General features: G+C 30.9%; 1 protein-coding gene across 2 annotated transcripts in view; it reads left to right on the plus strand.

Annotated features, from left to right (window-relative positions):
• Window positions 1-21,713, plus strand: part of LOC126881922 (adenylate cyclase type 2-like) — an 860,562-nt gene that overhangs the window by 703,747 nt on the left and 135,102 nt on the right. For both annotated transcript variants that reach the window (XM_050646657.1, XM_050646658.1), the window contains one exon: window positions 7,201-7,432. In XM_050646657.1, coding sequence (XP_050502614.1) covers window positions 7,201-7,432 — 232 coding nt within the window. The remainder of the gene's footprint in view (window positions 1-7,200; window positions 7,433-21,713) is intronic.

The following is a 21,713-nucleotide window of genomic DNA, read 5'->3' on the forward strand; positions in this document are numbered from 1 at the left end:
CATATAAAAATGTAAATGATGATTAATTTAGCTGTATGTTGTTGAGTTTATGAGTCAATAACTTCAGAAAATGCAAAAAAAAACAGTGTTTTCAATTTTTAGGTATTTTCCACGTCGAAAATGATAATGATGCTTATGCCATTCGAAAGAATGGGAAAAAATACACAAAACAACAATATTTTAAAGTTGGCGAAAAATTTACAACATAACATAAAATTTTTTTTGAAAATTTCAAAAATTTTTCCTGCGCTCAATTTTAAAGCTAAAAATCTGAAAAAAATCAGGCAGCTTTGTGTTGTTAAGATACGCATTCATTAATTTTTTCAGATTTTTTGCAGCAATGGAGCGTCTGAAAAAAAATGTTTTCAAAAAAACACGTTTTTTTCCATAGCGGACCCCCCGGAGCACCTAGGGACTTGAAAACTTGGCTGAGTGAGTTTTCAATTATACATTTTCGAATGGCTAAACCCAAAACTGAATCGAGCCTGGTGCAATTTTGACCATCTTATCCCGCTATAGCCTTTGAATGATTTCTGGTTTATAGGATCTGTCGATAATAAATACTTTATTACTTACATTATTATGGGCACCAATTCTACCCTCAGCCAAACATTTACCGATCATAAAGTAGGTACTTTTTCATTTGTGTAAATATTCTTATTGCTCACCCACCACCCACGTCGTTGTCTGTTTAAGATTTTTAGAAACAGTTAATATAGAAGTCATAACCGCTTGTATATTATAATAACCGTCTTATAATTATAAGAAGTTTCCTGGGGGGTAAAACCAATGTCAATTTTTTAATTATTATATTTTAGGGCAACAAGTAACTAATATTTTATGTAACAAAAAGAATAGTCTCAGATTACCGATTATTTTTCCAGAAAAAAAGTAAGTATGTTGTATGTATGTTAATAAGAAAATATGTATACCTATATCTACATTTTGCATACATTTCATACTTATTTGTGTATGCATGCACAGATAACGTAGTTTGGTGTTTTAATAAAACAAGCAATAGTTAGACTAGCTACTGTATTATTCACAAAAAGAAATAAAACCTTACACATATATGTACATAACGTATGTATGTACACATGTACAAATAGTCTGGGCTGATTATCGGAGAATAGGCCATTTTTGGGAAAAGTTATTTACCAGCAATTTTATTGCTGGAATCGAATTATAAGATCCTATTTATTAATAATATAGGTATGCAAAGTCCTCAGATAGTGTGCTACTTTTTTTATAAACAAAATGGCGCACTAAAATCGTGTTTTTAACTTTACAACAAAAACACCCAAATAAAAATTCACCGTGATTAAATTCTGCATAGAGACGCGTTTTTCCCAATCTGCTCCGACAAAAATTTTCCTCGGAAAATGCGGGTTTTCCCAACAAAATCTTTTATTTTCAAATAAAGTTTTAGATAAGTAATTATCTACCAATAATTAAATAATTTGGTGACTTAAAAGCCTTTTTGGTTTAGATTATAGTTCCAGAAGCTGATGAAAATTAAACGAATATTTTAGCAACAATTCAATTGTTAATTAATAATTTACGCTCGCAATAATAACCAAAATAACTATGATACACTGTTCAAGCTTTGAAATCTTATAAAGATGAGATGCCTATTTAATATTTTGTCAACAAAATATGAATTTTTTATTTTTTTGCATAATCTTTAAATGTTTTAAAAAAAATAGTTATAAACAAATTAACGTTTCTCAGAAAGTTTTTATTATATTATAATTTTAAAAAATAGCTAAAATGCACATTTTAAATATCTTTAAAATGAATGCTTTAAAACTTTTTTGCAACCATTTGTAATAAAGTTATGAAACAGCAAAGTAAACATACGATTACTACTGTGTTTATAATTTCTTTTAATTCTTTCAAAGCGTAGAAGTGAGTTTAAAGTACAAGATAATTATTTACAAAAAAATATCGATTATCAGTTTAATGATTATATGTTAATTAAAGATTATAAATATATTTTTTTGTAATTTACACGCGCGAAAGTAGAGTAACGCAGTACTGTAGCTAAAATTTTCACTCGGAGCGACGACCAGCCGCGTGATGTACACTTTTAATAAATAATGCATGCTGCGTGTCAGTCGCTTCGAGTGAACATTTTAGCTCCGACTCTGTATCAGGCCTACGTTTGCGCTAAAAATTACAAAAAAAAAGTATTTTTAATCTTTGATTAAAATATAACCATTGCACTAATTTTTGACATTCTTTGTGAGTAATTAGGTTGTACCATAGACTCACTTTTAAGCTTTGAAACAACTAAAACAAATTATAAATAACGGAGATTTCGTATATTTACTTTGCTGTTTCATAATTTTTTTGCAAATGGTTGGAAATTTTTTTTAAAGCATTCATTTTCAAGACCTATGAAATACGCATTTTAAGTATTTTTTTAAATTAGAATATAATAAACAATTTCTGAGAAATGTTAATTTGTTTATAACATTTTTTTTAAACATTTAAAGATTATGCAAAAAAATGAAAAATTTATATCTTGTCGACAAAATATTAAATAGGCATCACACCTTTATAATCTTTCTAAATTTGATCAATGTCTCATGATTATTTTGGTTGTTATTGCGGCTGTAAATTGTTAATTAACAATTGAATTGTTGCTAAAATATTCGTTTCATTTTCACCGGCTTCTGAATTTATAATCTATAACAAGAAAGCTTTTATTTCACCAAGCTATATAATTATTGATAAATAATTACGGGCCCAAAAAATTTATTTGAAAATTCGAGATTTTGTTGGGAAAACCCACATTTTCCGAGGAAAATTTTCGTCGGAGCAAATCAGGAAAACATGCCTCTATGCAGAATTAAATTGGGGTGAATTTTTATTTGAGTGTTTTTGGTGTAAAGTTAAAATCTTCGGAGTTATAGAGCAATAATTGAAAAAAATACGATTTGTCGGCGTCATTTTGTTTATAAAAAAAGTAGCACACCATATGCGGACTTTGCATACCTATATTAATAATATATAGGATCTTATAATTCGATTCCAGCAATGAAATTGCTGGTAAATAACCTTTCTTTGTACTTTACTAATTAGACCAACGTATTATAACTATTTTTTTTTCAAAATTTAAAGATTATGCAAAAAAAAGAAAAATTTATATTTTGTCGATAAAATATTAAATAAGCATCTCATCTTTATAATCTGTATAAATTTGATCAATGTATCATGATTATTTTGGTTATTATTACGATCGTAATTTGTTAATTAACAATTGAATTGTTGCTAAAATATTCGTTTAATTTTCACCGGCTTCTGGAATTCCAATTTATACCAAGAAAGCTTTGATGTCACTAAGTTATTTAATTATTGATTAATAATTACTTACCTAAAACTTTATTTGAAAATAAGAGTTTTTGTTAGGAAAACCCGCATTTTCCGAGGAAAATTTTCGCCGGAGCAAATCGTGAAAAACATATCTCTATGCAGAATTTAATTACGGTGAATTTTTATTAAGGTGTTTTGGTTGTAAAGTTAAAATCTTGGGAGTTATAGAGCAATAATTGAAAAAAATACGATTTGTCGGCGCCATTTTGTTTATAAAAAAAGTAGCACACTATCTGCGGACTTTGCATACCTATATTATTAATATATAGGATCTTATAATTCGATTCCAGCAATAAAATTGCTGGTAAATAACTTTTCCATGAATTTTGCTAATTAGCCCAGAGTAAAAGTGTGTTGTACTATTATGACGTATATTCGGTAGGTACATTTACTTCTACTAGCTACCACTGATCGGTTATCAGAATATCCCGGTTGATTGTTCAGGGGTGTTTTTATTTATAAAATAAGAAAATAATTGTACTATATCATACATCATACAACCCATATAAACTGGTATGTAAATATGCTATTGTATAAACCATATCTTTTGTTTTCTTTTAATTTAACATTGTTCATTTTATTTATGTTGAACCGCTATATAACTCCTATCCTCGAGCTATAAAATACCCTCTTTTTCAAATATCACGTATTTGAAGAATTTGTAAAACATTCGCAAAATGTGAAATTTACTATTCGCAAACCGTAAAACGTTTTGTGGGTCGTAACTTTATAGCGGTGAAATAATTCCTGTCCGGTATTTGGATAGCTATCCTCTATTACAAAAACATGGCCTCTTTGACTCCTCTTTCGGAATATAAACCGTTAATATTCTAATAAATTACTTAACTTAACACCTTACACATTTTTATTATACCTAAAATTACAAACATTTGTTCAATTGCAAACATCCCATTTTTATTTTTATTTTTAAATTATGACTTTTTGGAATATATATCATACTAGTGACGTCATCCATCTGGGTGTGATGACGCAATGGATGATTTTTTTAAATACGAGTAGGGGTTGTGTGGTAGCTCATTTGAAAGGTTATTTAATTCTCTATTCAGTAATATAAACATTAACATAATTATGTATACAGGGTGTACAAAAAAAATTTTATTACAATAAATTTACACAAAAAGAATATAAGCAATTTATTTGATTTAAAATACATTTTACTTCTGTCAGATAAACAGGTAATAATGTTTATTTAACAAGTAAACGTTGCTTTTCGCTTAAATTCAATTTTAAAACTGCTACGAAACAGATGGGTGGCAGTTTTAACATTGAATTTAAGCGAAAAACAATGGTTATTTATCAAATAAACATTTCTTTCTGTTTTTTAACTGCACTCAATTGTATTTTGAAATAAATGAATTAAAGGAGATAATTAAAGGTGGTAAAAATCTCAGGATTTCTCTCCAAATTCGCTTATTCTCGAGATAATGAATTTATTCTAACTCAAACGTCTTCATTGTATACATAGTGTGACCAACTAGCCCGAAAAATCCGGGACAGGGCCCGAAATACGAAGTCATGTCCCGGCGTCCCGAACAAGGCTTCCGGGCCATCCGAATTTTCAACGTTTTGGTAAAATTCTATTTTGAAATTTTGAATACGTTATTCTTCTAAAAATTCACATCAAACTGAATTGGTAGGATGAAAAAAAATCGTCTATCTCTAGAGTGTAATACTAATACCACATCCAAAACGCATGCGTTTTATATCGTGGTATTATAGTTCTACGAAAACTAAAACGGTGGACTTTTTTCGTTTCTGCATTTTAATTGTTTTCTGAAAAAAAAATGGCCCGATTTTCATTGAAATGTCCCGGATTTTAGGTATTTTTTTCAGCATTGTCCCGGATTCGACTCAATTGGAGTTGGTCACACTATGTATACTCCAAAACTTATATGGAATCATCTGATATTTCTTATTATTTCGCGCGAATTTAAAAAAACGAACACACGAAGTCAAACAATATTTATTTTAAAGCAATTTAATAACAAATACATAACAATTAAATAAAACAATAAAGTATTTAACAAACAAATTGAAAGTAGTTGTTTTAAAGTCAATAGCATACAAAATTTCAATGTAAAACGAATGATGTTTAAATTGTTTTTATTTATTTTTTTTGTGGTTTGTGGTGGTCAGTGTTATCACCTCTAGTCCTTATGCAAGCTTTAGTTTGCGTGGGTACGCTCCTAATCAAATTATCAACATTTTGTTGTGGTAGGTTGCTCCATTCTTCAAGAGCAGCTTGCACTAGCCGTGCGGTGTTTTGTGAATTATCCCGGCGAGCTCTAATTTTTCTTTTAAACATATCCCACAAATACTCTATAGGATTAAGCTCGGGTGAGCAAGCAGGCCACTCCAAACAAGGGATACCTTCTGCTTCAATGATGTCTGTAGTCACTCTAATGGTATGTAGAGGTCCATTGACATGCAATAAAATTAAATTTTCTCCTGTTGCACCTCTCCAGAGCCTGACTACAGGTTATCAGCATACCTGTGAGCAGTTAAAGTTGATTGGATGAAAATTAAAGGAGTTTTTTTACGGATCACAATTCCTCTCCAGAACATTATACTTCCCCTTGTAAATTTGTGAACAGATCTGACAGTTTTCGTTCTTGCTTGTCTTCCTCGACCTCCAAGTACACGATTTCGTGGGTCATCTGATTTTACACAAATCCTGACTTTTTTTAAAAGCAGCACATTTTGTCAATTCCCAATGATCCAGTTTTGGTGGTGAAGACACCAACTTAGGCGATCAATCTTGTGCTGTCTGGATAACTCGGGAACTCATAACTCTCTCCTGCTATATACTTCTTGGTACGAACTCTTCTTCTTGTCGTTTCCACTGAAACAGTTACACCTATAGCTTCCAAAAGCTGCCTTTGGAGCTGCAGGTGAGAAATGGTTGGGTGTCTTCCATCTGATTGGACAATTAAACGATCGTGGAGAGCCGTTATTACTTTTGAGGACTTTCCCTTGCTTTAATTTTGAGCTTTCCTAGTTCCTGTTACCTAGCATAGGTTTTGGACAGAACGCCCTGTAATTACGCCTAGCTCTACAGCTTTTCCCCTCTGAGAACATTACTTTCTCCACAAGACCAATAATCTTTCTTCGTTGTAAGTTCTATAACCCGACATGAGGCATATTTTCGTTTTTGGACGCAAAAGTTAGTTTATTTATTTTCGTTCAATTTTCAACTCAAGCAGATAACCTATACCGTACCGAGCTGTACTATCCGATTTTCTTATATATTTGTTTATTTTCAATAAAAACCTTTATTCTTCGCAACAATAACAAGTTTTTTCAAAAGAAATAAATATTACTTTGAAATGCATGGTGATTCCTTATAAGTTTGGGTGTGTGTATATCCTTAGCTTTGTTTTTCTCGTTACATATTTGAATTTCATCAGTGGTCTTAGGCACCTTATCTTTTTATTTTCCTTTGCCAATATGCTCTCAAGAATATGAAAACTGGAAAGGTTTCTCGTCCAGACTATTTTAAAGTTGTTAAACAAATACAATAAATATACGTGTGCGTACTAAACTAATTAATACAGTCTATGAAACTGAAGAAATGCCGGATGATTGGCTGACTTCTACTTGCAATCTCTTGAAAGAAAAACTATTTTGGTAGGGAAGAAAGAGAAAGAAAGGGAGAGAGAGGGACATAATGGGATGATAAAAAGTAACTCAGACTCGGTTACGGCATTGTTTCAATAGCGACTAGTTTTTTCAAAACACAGTTTTGAAACGTATATAAAATAAACAAATACATTTTTCAATATATACCTTAATCTTTTCTAGAGGTATCGTTCTATTTGGAACACTTGGACCTACGCTGGTGGTTCTTTTGATATTCGTCTACTTGTGTTGGTTGGATGGATGCTGTGGTCCTCGGCCACCTTCAGATACTCCCATAGATGAACCGGGGACATGTTCACCTCCAGGGCAGATTGTAGCAGAAAGTCGATGTCTCAGGCTTTCAATTTTCTTGGTATCGGTTACTTTAATATCAGCATGCGCCGTGCTGAATTTGGTAAGTAAAATACAGATATCTCTTGAGAAACTAGAAAATAATATTAACACGTTAAAAATGTCTAAGGAGTACAAAGTTTTTTTTTCATTTCATCTAGTTTCAAAAGGCTTTTTTCAAAGAATTTCAAAAATCCTCCAATTTTGGTTTTTATTTTATTTAACACGTTCAGTGCTATTATAATATTAGTAACTTTCCTACCGGCCTGATATATATTTTTGAAGTTTTTGCTCTGCATTGTTGTTAATGTGAATTTTTGTGTGACGCACCGGTGCGTCATCAGCACGACAGATAATAATAGTTTATGATTGCGGTGCGTCATAGATAATAATAGTTTATTATTGCATATACATATTGTATAGTTGATCGTAATATAAAAAACTAAGAGGATTACATAAAATTTATTTAAATAAAATTGATGAACATAAAAAGAAAAACTTAAAACATATTTATAAAATACATAAATAAAAAATTATTTTGTACAAAAATATTAATTCTTGTGGTCTTCTTCGAAACACTTCCCAACACATAAACCTGACTGATCAGCACATTGAATACTATGGTAAGCAGAGTTTTTCCTTATTTTTTTCATCCAACAAATTTTGCATCGTTTTCGCATAATTCTTCCATTTGTATTCCTTGTTTCAATTTTTTCTATGAGGTGCTGTGTAGATTTTTTTACAATATTAGATTTAGTAGTAGGTACACCCTTCAGGAAGAAGTTTTTCGAGAACTGACATACGATAATCATAATAGGACCGTCGTTTTTGGGAATGTTTATTATACAAAATAAAAGAATTGTACATTAGGAGCTGTATTATATGCAGGTCTAATTTTTTATACCATCTAAGTGTTTTTCGGACACTCGGGTAATATGCTACCATTTGGTCCATACGGTATATACCGCTCATATGTCGATTGTACTCTGAGATAAGTAAAGGCATTTTCTTTGATACTCCTTTTCTGTTTTCTACGTCAATAATGTTGTTTTCAACTTCTGTCGATATATATATGACACATTCGTCATATCCCTTCATTAACCGATCATTACACATCCTTGTAGGCAGCTGTTGTATTACCTTTGTCCAATGTTGCAGATTCGATATCTTTGGGATTTTCCTTTCTTCCTATCCTTAGTTTAGGGTACCAGTGCAGTAAGTATGTGCTTTCAGTAGTCGCTTTGCTAAACCAAAACTATTGTAGAAATTATCCATGAACACGGCATGCCCTGAATTAAGGTAATTGCTCATTACGTGCATAACAACTTTTCAGTATGTCCAGTACCTCTAAACTCATCTGATTGTCATGTATATACCAGTAAATTCATAATAAGACCTTGTGATTCTGTAAGCATATATACCTTTATACCGTATTTGTGTCTTTTATTTTTCAGGTATTGCCTGAAAACAAGTAAATATTTATTTGATAAATAAATAAAATACCTTAGTCTTAATTTGATGTTGGTGAAAGGTAAATGTTTCAGTTTTATTGGTCGAATAACTTTATTCATCGAATAAACTACTATTCGTCATTGGTGAAACCAGCTCTCAGAGGATTAAATAAAATTTATGAACGTAAAAGGGAAAAAGTTAAGGCATTCCTGTATATTATATAAACAAAAACGTAATTTTAAATCTCAGATTATTTTTTGAGACGTACCTTACCACAAGTGCTATCACTGCTACGATACTCACACTAAAAGTGCTAGCATACAACTAAACATTATATTCAATAAGGTATATGAAGCACCGAAAACAGCTTGATGCACCGGTGCGTCATCAGCACTGAACGTGTTAAATGCCAATTTAATTCATCTGATTTTGCTGAGAGGTATAAATATTTGAAAAATTTATTTTGGTAAAATTTTTGAAAAGGTCATTTATCATGAAAAGTCATTTATAATAAATCGATCTAGTTGAAAAAAGCCATTCACGGAGATTCAGAGCGGAAAGAGTGGGTATTTCTCAGAGTGATGTCTCATGGATATGGAATAGGTCTCTGAAGACCCATTCTATACAGACTATTCATACAGAATAGAGCTCGCTATGGTAGACCCCGAGATGTCAATGAGCAACAGGATAGATATATCAATCAGAATGTCCATTCGGAGAAGTTCTTCTATATCTGTACCAGTCATTCAAAGAGATTTGGCATGCTGCAGCAGTCTAGAGTCGCGTTGGCAACAGTAGCAAGAATAATTTTAGAAGCAGGTTTGAAGAGTCGTGGGCCAATAAGAGTTCCTCAGCTAAAATCTAGACATGTTTTACACCACCTCCAGTAGCCTCAAGAACACATACAGCTCCCTCAACAGTTTTTGAATTTTGTGCTTTTTTCAGACGAGGCCTGTTTAAATAGTGATAACCGGCAAATTCGTGTTTGACAAGAGCCAACAAGAGCTGTACAACTAGCACATGCCCGTTCCATACTTCCTTTCGCTAGTGGCAGTGTTATGTTTTGGGCACGTATAAGAAACGAAACAGACGAGACACTCTGCAGCGCTACTGAGTGGATCCACAAAGTGGCTTAAACAGGAGATTTTGTAATGGACGCCACAGTGACGAGGATCGGCGACAGTGGCTGGCGACAGTGTCTGTCGCCGATAATCGCCACTGTGGCATCCCTTACAAAATCGCCTGTTTAACCCTTAACTACAGACATCCCAAACTTACCACGTAATTACAGATCCCCGGTATTTTTTACCGGTCATTATAAAATAGAGTCAAAATATAAAGTTAATAATAAAAAACAAAAAAATATGCATTATGTGTTTTTCTGGAGACTCTATATTCTATATATGGAAAAAATGGGAAAATGAGTGATTTTAATAATATAATACAAGATTTTTAAAGAATAATCTGTTAAACGAGAATTTTGGTGACATTTTTGGTCTATTGAAACAAACGGCCATAAATGCTGTGGACAAAAATTTAGACTTTTTTTAACAAATAAACGTAACATAGAATGACAAAGGAAACATAAAATAGCATTTACGAAAATTTTTACATCCATGAGAAAAAATCTGCAAGGGAAAAAATGATCACAGAATTAAATGGCAATTCCATTTTTGCAAAGTGGCCTCAAAATTTTTATCTTCGAATTTAACCTTGAAGGTCCAGGATGACTCCCACAGTCCATTTCTTTACTTTTTTCCAAAAAACACAAAAAAATAATATAAACATTTCAGATTTACAAATATAGTACTCATATAAAAATAATTACTTAAAACAGACATCCGGTAATTTTTACGGGTTAAGATTTTTGATGTGTGCTAGAAAAGAAAATATTGACAATACACACTACACGCTTTGACTAGCATTGTTATACAAACTGCCCGAGAGGTACAGAGACACATGAACTTTTAAGTGGTGAGGTTACCACGAAATCCACATTTTGGGAATTCCTGCCGGTAAAAAATACCGGATCTCTGTAGTTAAGGGTTAAGCCACTTTGTGGATACACTCAGTGGCGCTGCAGAGTGGCTCGTATGTTTCTGTTCTTATGGTGGGTGGACGCACGGAATTGGAGGATATAGACGGAACTCTAACAGTATAAAGGTACATTACACTTTAGAACATAATTAGAGATTATGGCAGGGACCAGTGGGTGAAAATTTTAAATTTGTGGATGATAACGCCCGCCCTCATAGGACTCAAACTTTTAATGACTACCTTGAGACAGAAGATATTCGTCGTTTGGAGAGGCCTGCGTTATTTTCAGACATAAACCCCATTGGACATGTACGGGATGTGCTCTCCATAGCTGTTTATGCCCGAAAAAATTATCCTAGAATCCATCATGAATTTACAATTGCCTATAGAGAAGAATGGGAGAATCTGCCACAGGAAATGATTGTTTGACTTGTTAGCAGTATTTAGTCCGAAACACAGCTCGAATCCAGACTTGCTTAGATTCCCGTGGTGGAAATGCAAATGCGCGATATTAAAATTGTTAAATTCATTCATTCATTCAGCATTACAATCCCTATAGCCCAATAAATGACCGTTTTGGAGTGTAATTTCCAGGGGCAACTTCGAATTGCATGAAAATTTGGATTTAGGTTCTACTTACCCTCCACTTCAAAGTTGAATTTGTGCCGTTGGTTGCTTTTACTTGGGGGGTGACATTTACCCCTTCTCGGGGGGTGAAAAACGCCTGTTTAAAATAAGGCGTTTTACGCCTTAAGGGTTTTTTACGTAAGTCAATACTTTTCGAGTTATTCACGATTTAAAATGTTGATTTTTCGACAGAAAAACTACGTTTTCAGACCATTTTTCCCAAATAACTCAAAAAGTAAATATTTTATCGAAAATAATATTTTTAGCGAAAGTGTAGCCTATAAAAAAACGAAAATAATGGTGTACCAGTCTACAAATTGAGTAGAAGCAAAGTTGTAGCTCATGAAATATACGTTCTTATTCGTCTAATTCCAAATCGAATAATTCAACGCGATATCACCGAAGAAAGAAGCCGTTTTCGGGAAAACCTTATTAACATTTTTAAAGTATCGAAAAGAAGCTTATTATTTGTTTTTTAAAAAAGTTTACAGCATCAAAAATAAACGAGTTACACGGAAAAAAAAGTTGGCTCCTTTTTTTTGGTAAAAAAAATCGTGAAAACCTCCCTCTATTTAGCACCCTAAATGAAATTAATCATTTGGCTTTACCATCTATTTTAGCTGTATGTGTATTGTTTATTATGATCTGTAAGTTTGATTGGTTTGAAGTGCTTATTGTTGAAAACATTTGGTTTTACATTAAAAAAAAATTTCTAAAAATTTTTGAAAAATTTCATTTTTTCAAAATAATTTAAAAAGTACTAGTGATAAGAAAAATCTTAAAGAATAAAAAATGTAGGTTTTGCTATTATAAATATGTTAGTTTATTTTGTTTCTCCGTAAGACAAAAATTGGTTAAGACATGGCTGTTCAAAATTTGCATACACTCGTGATTAGTGACCCATTCAACCTTTCTCAATTATAATCCTTTCAAAAATAAACACTTTAAACCGGTGAGACTGATAGATCATATAAAAAATAGATAGGTAAGTAAATTGTTTGTAAAACGGTGGCGATTAATTTCATTTGGGGAGCTAAACACGGCGAAATTTTCATGATTTTTTACAAAAAAAAAAGAGGGCCAACTTTATTTTGAGCGTAACTCGCTTATTTTTAATGCTAAAACTTTTGTTAAAAATTAAAACAAATCTTTTTATAAACACTTTTAAAAAGTTTAAATGGGTTTTTCACGAAAAGTGCTTAATTTCTCGGTGATTTCACCTTGAAATATTCGATTTTGGAATTAGACGAATAACAACGTATTTTTCATGAGCTACAACTTTGTTTTTATTTGATTGATAGACTTTACTTATATACCATTTTTTTGGGTTTTTTATAAGCTACACTTTTGCTAAGGATATTTTTTTCGATAAAACATTTACTTTTTGAGTTATTTGCGAAAAACCGTCTGAAAACGTAGTTTTTTTTTGTCGAAAAATCAACATTTTCAATGTCCAATAACTCGAAAAATATTGACTTACGTAAAAAACCCTATAGAACAAGAGTTGCTTAGAATCAGTCAATTTATCCATTTCCGGTCTTATCTTGAACGTATGTTTTTTCATCCACGAGAAGGGGTGACTGTCACCCCCCAAGTAAAAGCAACCAACGGCACAATTTCAACTTTGAAGTGGAGGGTAAGTAGAACCTAAATCCAAATTTTCATGCAATTCTGAGTTGCCCCTGAAAATTACACGGTATCGCCGAATTTCCCGTTCATTTACTGGGCTACTAGGGATTACAGCTGACGCCATGGCGTTTAAAATCCTATTTTTGGGTGAGGTGGATTACTCCTCCATCATTTTATAGCTTGCTGTGAGTCTTTGCTGTTCTCGTGACTCTTGTCCATTTCTTCCTGTCCTTGCACTGAACTCTATAGTTTTTCACATGCATTGCTCTTATGTCTTCTACATCATCCAGCCATCTTCTTCTGGGTCTTCCTCTGTACCTGGGCCATAGTGGTGTCCAGTTAGTTATCCTTCTCAACATATTTGATTGTGGGCATCTCTGTATATGTCCTATCCATTCTAAGCGGAGCGATTTTATGTATCTGACTATATTTTCTCTCTTTAATTCTTCTTCAATTTCAGCATTTGTTTTCATTCGTATTTCTCCTTCTATTGTCACATTGTGGCACAGTATTATTCTCATTATTTTTCTTTCAAATTTCAGAAGACTATCTTCTTTTTTCTTATTAATCGTTGTTGTTTCCATCCCATATGTAACAACCGGTCTAATTAAGGTCTTATATAGGTTCATCTTGGTTCTCTTACTTAGGGTCTTGCTTCTCAGCAGATTTCTGTTCATTCCATATGTTTTTTTGCCTTTCAGAATTCTTTCCTCTGTTCTCTCTTTTCCGGTTTTCCCTATTGTTGCTCCCAAGTAGCTAAAGGTGGATACAGTTAAAAATTTATGGTTCTGTCTTATTAGATGTTTCTGATTTGTTGTGTTGTCCTTCCCTATCGTCATATATTTTGTTTTGTGCTGGTTTATCTGTAGCCCGATTCTCTTCGCTTCTTTATCTAATTTTTCAACGGCATTTATAAGTGTCATCTTCGTCTTCGCTAATTTCGCTAACTTCGCTAATTAAAATTGTTAAATACATTAATTATAATTAGGAATAATATTTTTAGTTTTAAATATTTTATTTATTAAAAAAACAATATCTCTTTTAAAACAAAAATGTCTGTCAAAGTTATATTTGTTTATAAATGATCTATAGCATAACTTTTGAAACTACAAGGTGAGGCATTAGTCTGACAACGTCCAATTACTCGTTTGTCGTAAGACATACGAAAAAAACTTATTAAGGTAAAAGTTGGGGCACAGATAGTACCATAATTTAAAAATATTTTAGAATCTACAGGGCCACCCGTATTCACAGGGTGACATAAACTTATGTTTTTTTGAAATAGAACACCCTGTATATTTTTATATTTTCGGATTATCCTCGATGTTGTTAATATTAAAATATAGGATTTTGTAATATTATACGAGGTAGTTTAAATAATTACGTTTTTTTGTTAATTTAGTAACAATATCCACTCCCTTTAGCATTGGTTTGATTTGACATCAAAATTTCTCTTTATATTCAAACGATTGTTAATATATTCTACTATTATTAAACATTAATAGTATAGCGAAATGCTTAGTTTTAGTATACAGGGTTGGTCGAAAGTCGGAATGACTACTTTCTGAGTTTTCCTAAATGGAACACCCTGTATATTAATATTATAATGAAATAATATTTTATTCTACTTTTTTATTTCTTAACCATTTTCCAAACCTAAGTGCTTTAATTTGTGAGTTATTCGTGATTCTTTAAGCCAACATTAATTGCAACAAAACTTACGTGAAATTTTATTAGGTGGCCGTGAAAATATTCAATCAAAATAATTTTTCTAAGAAAAATACAGATTAATCTAGACTGATCCTTAATTTATTAAATTGGATGAGATATCCAAATACATTCGTAGTTAAGATTGTTGGTGCGTAAAATATTAATAAAACAAACAATATTCTCCCTAGTTGGCTATTACACAAAATTTGCTTAAAAATTTGACATTATACTATTTTTATAGTTACAGTTGGTTTGTTATCATTACTATTATCAATTTTTCTAATGAGGAACTGATTAAAATTGTTTTTATCTCCTATGCTAGGAGAGTATAACAAATGAGCTGCTAGCAATAAAAATTTATTATCAGCCATTCCCTGCTAGATGACAACCAAGAAGAAAAACTTTTGAAAGTATACTAAAACGGTTTCAACAGACTAAATACTTAGATTATAAGAAGGGTCGAACTAAAATGCGTATCCTCAGTGACACTAAGGATTACATTAATTTCTTTTTTCTATTTACAATAGTTTTTCTTCGATCAAATTTATCGTCATCTAAGTGTCCAGTCCGTTGAAACCATTCTAGTATATTTTCAACACTTTCTCTTCTTGGCTGTCGTCAATCGGGGAATTGCTGATGAAAAATTCTTATTGCTAGTAGTACATTTTTGTTATACTCCACTAGCACAAAAACCATATCAATCAGTTCTTCATTAGAAAAATTCATATAAGTAATAGTAACAAAGCAACTGAAACTATAAAAATAGTTCAATGTCAAATATTTAAGCAAATTTAGTGTCATAGCCAACTAGGTAGAATATTGTATGTTTTTATTAATATTTTAGGCACCAACAATCTTAACTACGTAGGAATTTGGATATCTCATCCAATATTAATAAATTAGGGATCAGTCTATATTATGTATCTTTTTTCAAAAAAAAAATTTTGGCTACATGTTCTCACGGCAACCTAATAAAATTTCGCTCAATTTTATGGGATGCTTAAGAAATAAAAAAGTATCATAAAATATCATTTCACTACACTACTAAAATACACTGTGTTCCATTTAAGAAAACTCAGAAAATACTCATTCCGAGTTTCGACCAAACCTGTATACTAAAATGTATACATGTTTAACAATAGTAGACTATATTAAAAATCGTTTGAATAGGTAGAAATAGAAATAATTTTGGCGTCAAATCACTACAATTCTACAGGGTGTGTACCTGTAAAACTACCTCGTATAATATTACAAAACCCTATATTTTAAGAAATAAAACATTTAGGAAAATCCAAAAAATGTAAAAATATATAGGGTGTTCAATTTAAAAAACATAAGTTTGTGTCACCCTGTCAATACAGGTGGCCCTGTATATTTAAAAATATTTTTCCACCTACCTCTACCGAAAGTATACTTTTCCTGACCTGATTGTAGGGACCAAAGTCGTACTTTTGCTCACTAGGGAGTAAAAGTAAAAGTGACGTCATCGTATGTCATTGATAAAATAACTTATTGACGCCCTATACAATATTCTATTATCTATTACGTAAGTATCTATACATTTTAACGTTCATTTATAGAACATCCTGTATTTTGCAAAATGGTAAAAAACAGTAAATTGTTATTTTCATTTAACAATGTTTACATTAATAATTTGACTTATAATTGACAGTTGACAGTTATACTGTATCTACTTGTTAGTTTTAGTTCTCTAATAACTTTTGTTAGTTAGTTACATAAATAAATTATTTAAAAATGAAAATATTACTTGTTATTTGAGAAAGGTGGAAAAATCATATGTATAACATGGAAGTAAAGTACCTTTCCCTTGAATGATTACTTTCCTCCCTTGTTATACAAATAGCTATTAAATCATGGTCCTGTCTTGGTGTCCCAACTTTTACCTACATAACTTTGTTTCGTATCTTTTACGACAAACGAGTAATTGGGCTTTGTCATACTAATGCCCCACCCTGTATGTGTAGTTATATTTTCTATTTGATGAAATAGTGAAACAAGAAATAAAACTTTGCCAGTTTAATATTGAATGCTGCATATATTTGTGTTTCATAAGGTGGTGCATTTACTTGGGCAAAATAATAAAACGAACCAAACAAAGCGAACGAATATTTTCTGAAACATTTTTAAAAAGTTTTTATAGAAAACTACTCTGATTGTACGTGTTGCCTTCGCTTCGGTAATATGCATATATAGACAAGGCGGAAACGGCGGGTTCGTTGGGAAAAATATTCCCATGAGATATTTTTGCATAATCACATTCGTGAGACATTCCAGAATAAGGTTCAAGAAGTCGCCCACGTGAAAAGTGGGCCAATTTTTTTTAACAATTTTTTTTTAATCAAATTGTAAAAATCAATATTTTTGGCCCGGACTAATTTTTTTTAGATTTTTTGGACCATTATGGACAAAAAAGGTTTCTTATAATTTTTCTCTAAAGTTGATCTTTTTCGAGTTATAAGCAATTTAAAATTTGAAAAACGCGAAAATGGCCATTTTTAAGACTTAATAACTCGGTTAAAAATTATTATTATGAAAGTCAGAAAGTGACTAAATCAAAGTTTAAAGTCTCCGCTAGATGATGCTGAAGAAATCTGTGTCATTAATTTACTACTAAGCTGTTATTTTTAATAAATAACAATGAGCGGTTAAATCGTATTGACGCGGTTGTAAATGTGAGTGCGAGTAAGATGCACAATTGGACTGCTGGAATGGCTTCTCTCTCGCACTCAGCATTTACAGATGCCGCACACGTGCATGGCACTTATTATTATTACTTAAAAATAACAGCTTAGTAATAAAATAATGACAAAAATTTCTTCAGGATCTTGTAGGGGGGGCTCTAAACTTTGATTTAGTCATATATTGACTTTCATAATAATAACTTTTAACCTTTAAAAGAAAATATTTAAAAATATTTAAATAGTTATTTAAAAATAACTTTTTTAAAAGAAAAAATCACTAAGAGGATTTAAACCTCCGCGGGGATGAACCGGGTTGACATCCTATCGTAGTGACAAAAAAAAAACAAAACAAAAAACAAAACAAAAAAAAAACTAAAATAAGATACAAAAAAGAATGCATTTATTTTAATATTAAGATTAATATTTTTATTTGTAAAATGTATACAATATGTGTTCTTGATAAACATTAAGTAATATAATATATTTATATTTATTAACATAGTATGTACATTAGCTGTAATGAGTAGGTAAATAAGAAGTAAAAAATTGTAATAATATTATAATAACCAAGTTTCACTAATTGGCAATATCTTTAATACATTTACTTTTGATTGAGACTGGCTGAATGACCATAGTCCAAGCCAAAAAGAAAAAAAAAACTTTAACCTAGTTATGAAGCCTTGAAAATCGCCATTTTTCGTTTTTTGCAATTTTAAATTGCTTATAAGTCGAAAACGATCAACTTTAGAGAAAAATTATAAGAGATATTTTTTGTCCAGAATGGTCCAAAAAATTAAAGAAAAAATTGTTCGGGCCAAAAATATTTATTCTTGCAATTTGATAAAAAAAAATTGTTAAAAAAATTGGCCCACTTTTCGCGTGGGCGACTTCTTCAACCTTATTCTGGGATATCTCACGAATGTGATTATGCAAAAAAATCTTATGGGAATATTTTTTCCTTCGAACCCGCCGTTTTCGCCTTGTCTAATAGGTGAATATTGACTTACATAAAATATTGTACTTACTACAACAAAACCCAACAAAAAATAGATATTTTCTAGAAAAACTTTTGCATATTCGCTATATTTACTGTTTTTTCGATATCGGGAATATGTTTGACACGTTTCGTGCATTCGGAATAAAGTTTTACGATTAATTATTTATATGGGAAATAAGCCACAATTAAAATGAAAAAAATAATTTTATTAACGTTTCGACGCCCAAATCGGGTGCCGTTGTCAAAATACAAAATATTACTAAAATAAATAAAAGTGTTGTTGCTAAGCAAAAAAATTCTTCTAATAATTTATTTAATCTCACTCATTTATATTGGCAATTCAGACATATATTATACATTTTAAAGTAGAAGACTTTAAAATGATATTGCCAATATTTATGAGTTGCGTTCCTGGGATGACTTACTGAAAGATAGTTCATTCGATTACATGAAATTAACCCCAACTCAAGAATATCCGTCATAAAAAATTATAGCATGTGATATGTCTTTAAAAAGACAACCAAATGCAACGACAGTAAAATTCTCGAGTTAGAGACTTCATAGTAAATCACAAGGGAAAACCAGGAAAAACCCTGTGATACTATCTCGACATCGTAAGTATTTGGTCTTACATTAATTTACTCTCAAATAATAATACCAAATTCTGACTTGTAACATGTTTAAATTATAAATAATATTAATAATATTAGATATATAAGTAATACTAAAATATAAAATATGTACTAGCTCGATATTATTGACTTACTAATCTTGGTATTTTCTTTCTATTGACTTCCTCTTTCAGTATGGGTAACCACATCCTACTGCATTCTACCGAGGAATTTGCGACACAATTGGTTTCATTTAGCATAATTAGAGCCGCTTCTTTGATTTTTCTCTTTTTACTATCTGATTCTTTCAGGACTATACTTGAATCTCTCCACTGAACTCTATGTTCATTATCCCATGCGTGTTGACATATTTGAGATCTCTCAAATTCTCTATTTTTAATATAAGATTGATGTTCACTTATTCTAACGTCTAATGGTCTTGATGTCTCACCTAAATAAAATTGTTCGCATTCACAAGGTATTTTATAAATGCAATTCTTTGTTCTTTCTTGATCATTGTTAGGTTTAGTTTTAGATAGAATAGATCTCAATGTGTTTGTTGTTTTGAATGTTGTTGAAATGTTGAATTTATTTTTTTGATTTATTCGACGATTTGGGCGTCGAAACGTTAATAAAATTATTTTTTTCATTTTAATTGTGGCTTATTTCCCATATAAATAATTAATCATAAAAATGCCACAAGGAAATAACTTCAGAACAACATAAAGTTTTACGTTACGTAAATTACTGTGAACAGTCCAAACAAACATTGTCTCCCAACAAACCGAGAATATGTTCAAAACAATCGGACTTAACAAATTTTTTTATGTTTGGAATTGAAAGATCTTCATTTTAAAGCCTTAAAGAATAAAAAAAAGCTATTTTTACAATAAATAATGCAATTGCAAAAAACGGCCATTTTGGACTTTTAGCAGGCTGTTTTGCAATAGCAAATTAACGAAATTTAACTTTCTATTTAAAAGTTTTCTCTAAATTACCAGAGAACGGCAGTTCTCTATTCACTATACAGGGTGTAACAAAAATACAGGTCATAAATTAAACCACATATTCTGGGACCACAAATAGTTCGAATGAACCTAACTTACCTTAGTACAAATATGCACACAAAAGAAGTTACAGCCCTTTGAAGTCACAAAATGAAAATCGATTTTTTTGAATATATCGAAAACCATTAGAGATTTTTTGTTGAAAATGGACATGTGGCATTCTTATGGAAAGAACATGTTAACGAAAAATTATAGTGAAATTTGTGCACCCCATAAAAATTGTATGGGGGGTTTGTTCCCTTAAACCTCCCCAAACTTTTGTGTCCGTTCCAAATAAATTATTATTGTGGTGCAATTAGTTAAATTCAATATTTTTAAAACTTTTTTGCCTCTTAGTATTTTTCCGATAAGGCAGTTTTTATCGAGTTGCGGCTTCTTTTTTAATATGTTTACATAAAAAATTTATGAGGGTTTTGTTCCTTTAAACCCCCCAAATGTTTGTGTACGTTCCAATTAAACTATTACTGCAGTACAATTAGTTAAACACAGTGTTTTTAAAACTTTTTTGCCTCTTTGTATTTTTTTGATAAAGCATATTTTATCGAGATGTGGCTTCTTTTTTAATATGGTTCAAAATATACTTAAAAATGTAAATCATAAATAAATTTTCATATTATTACCAAGTCTCCATAATCGTACTTTACCATATACAAATATGTGGTGGATTTGACAAATATTCAAATATCTCGATAAAAACTGACTTTTGGAAAAAGTAATAAGAGACAAAAAAGTTTTAAAAAATTTTGTTTAACTAATGGCCCTACAATAATAATTAAATTGGAACGTACACAAAAGTTTGGGGGGGGGTTGAAAGGAATTAAACCTCCATAAAATTTTTATGGGGTGTCCAAATTTCATTATCATTTTTTCTTAAAATACTACACCGAGAGAAAAAAATTCTTGACATAAAGAAACTTTATTAATATTTAAGAAAGATCGACTTGGCATATTGCCTAAGAATATATATTTGTATGTAAGATATAATTTTCTAAAATATTTCAAATAAATTCTACTATAGCCAAAGAAATATATCTTAAACATGATTGAACTATCACTTTCTGGCAAACTTCAAACCCATTTATCAGAAAGAAATTACACTTGATGTTAATTAATTTTATTAGTCATAAAAATATATTTTCTACACATAAGAAAACTATTCTTTCTGAGCAATAATATTTCTTAATAAGAAATATTATTATTTTACTATTAATAATTAATTTATTTAATGTTAAGAAATATATTTCGCAGAGATAAACGTATATTTAGAGTTACGTTAATATTTCTTGATAAATCATTGTGTTAAGGTAAAATCATTATTTATTAATATAACAAGATATAAAACGTTATTATTACATACAAATATTTTCTCCACTCTTAAACCACTGGCTTCTACATAACAATAAAAGGATGGAGAGGCAAATTCAACTTCCTCAAATTTTCCTTCTTTTGTTAATGGCATTTTGTATATCAGCAATTCACTAAAACAAAATCGTTATGTAGAAAGAGTAAACTT

Source organism: Diabrotica virgifera, chromosome 3 (assembly GCF_917563875.1).
Source record: "Diabrotica virgifera virgifera chromosome 3, PGI_DIABVI_V3a".
Taxonomy (NCBI): Eukaryota; Metazoa; Arthropoda; class Insecta; order Coleoptera; family Chrysomelidae; genus Diabrotica; species Diabrotica virgifera.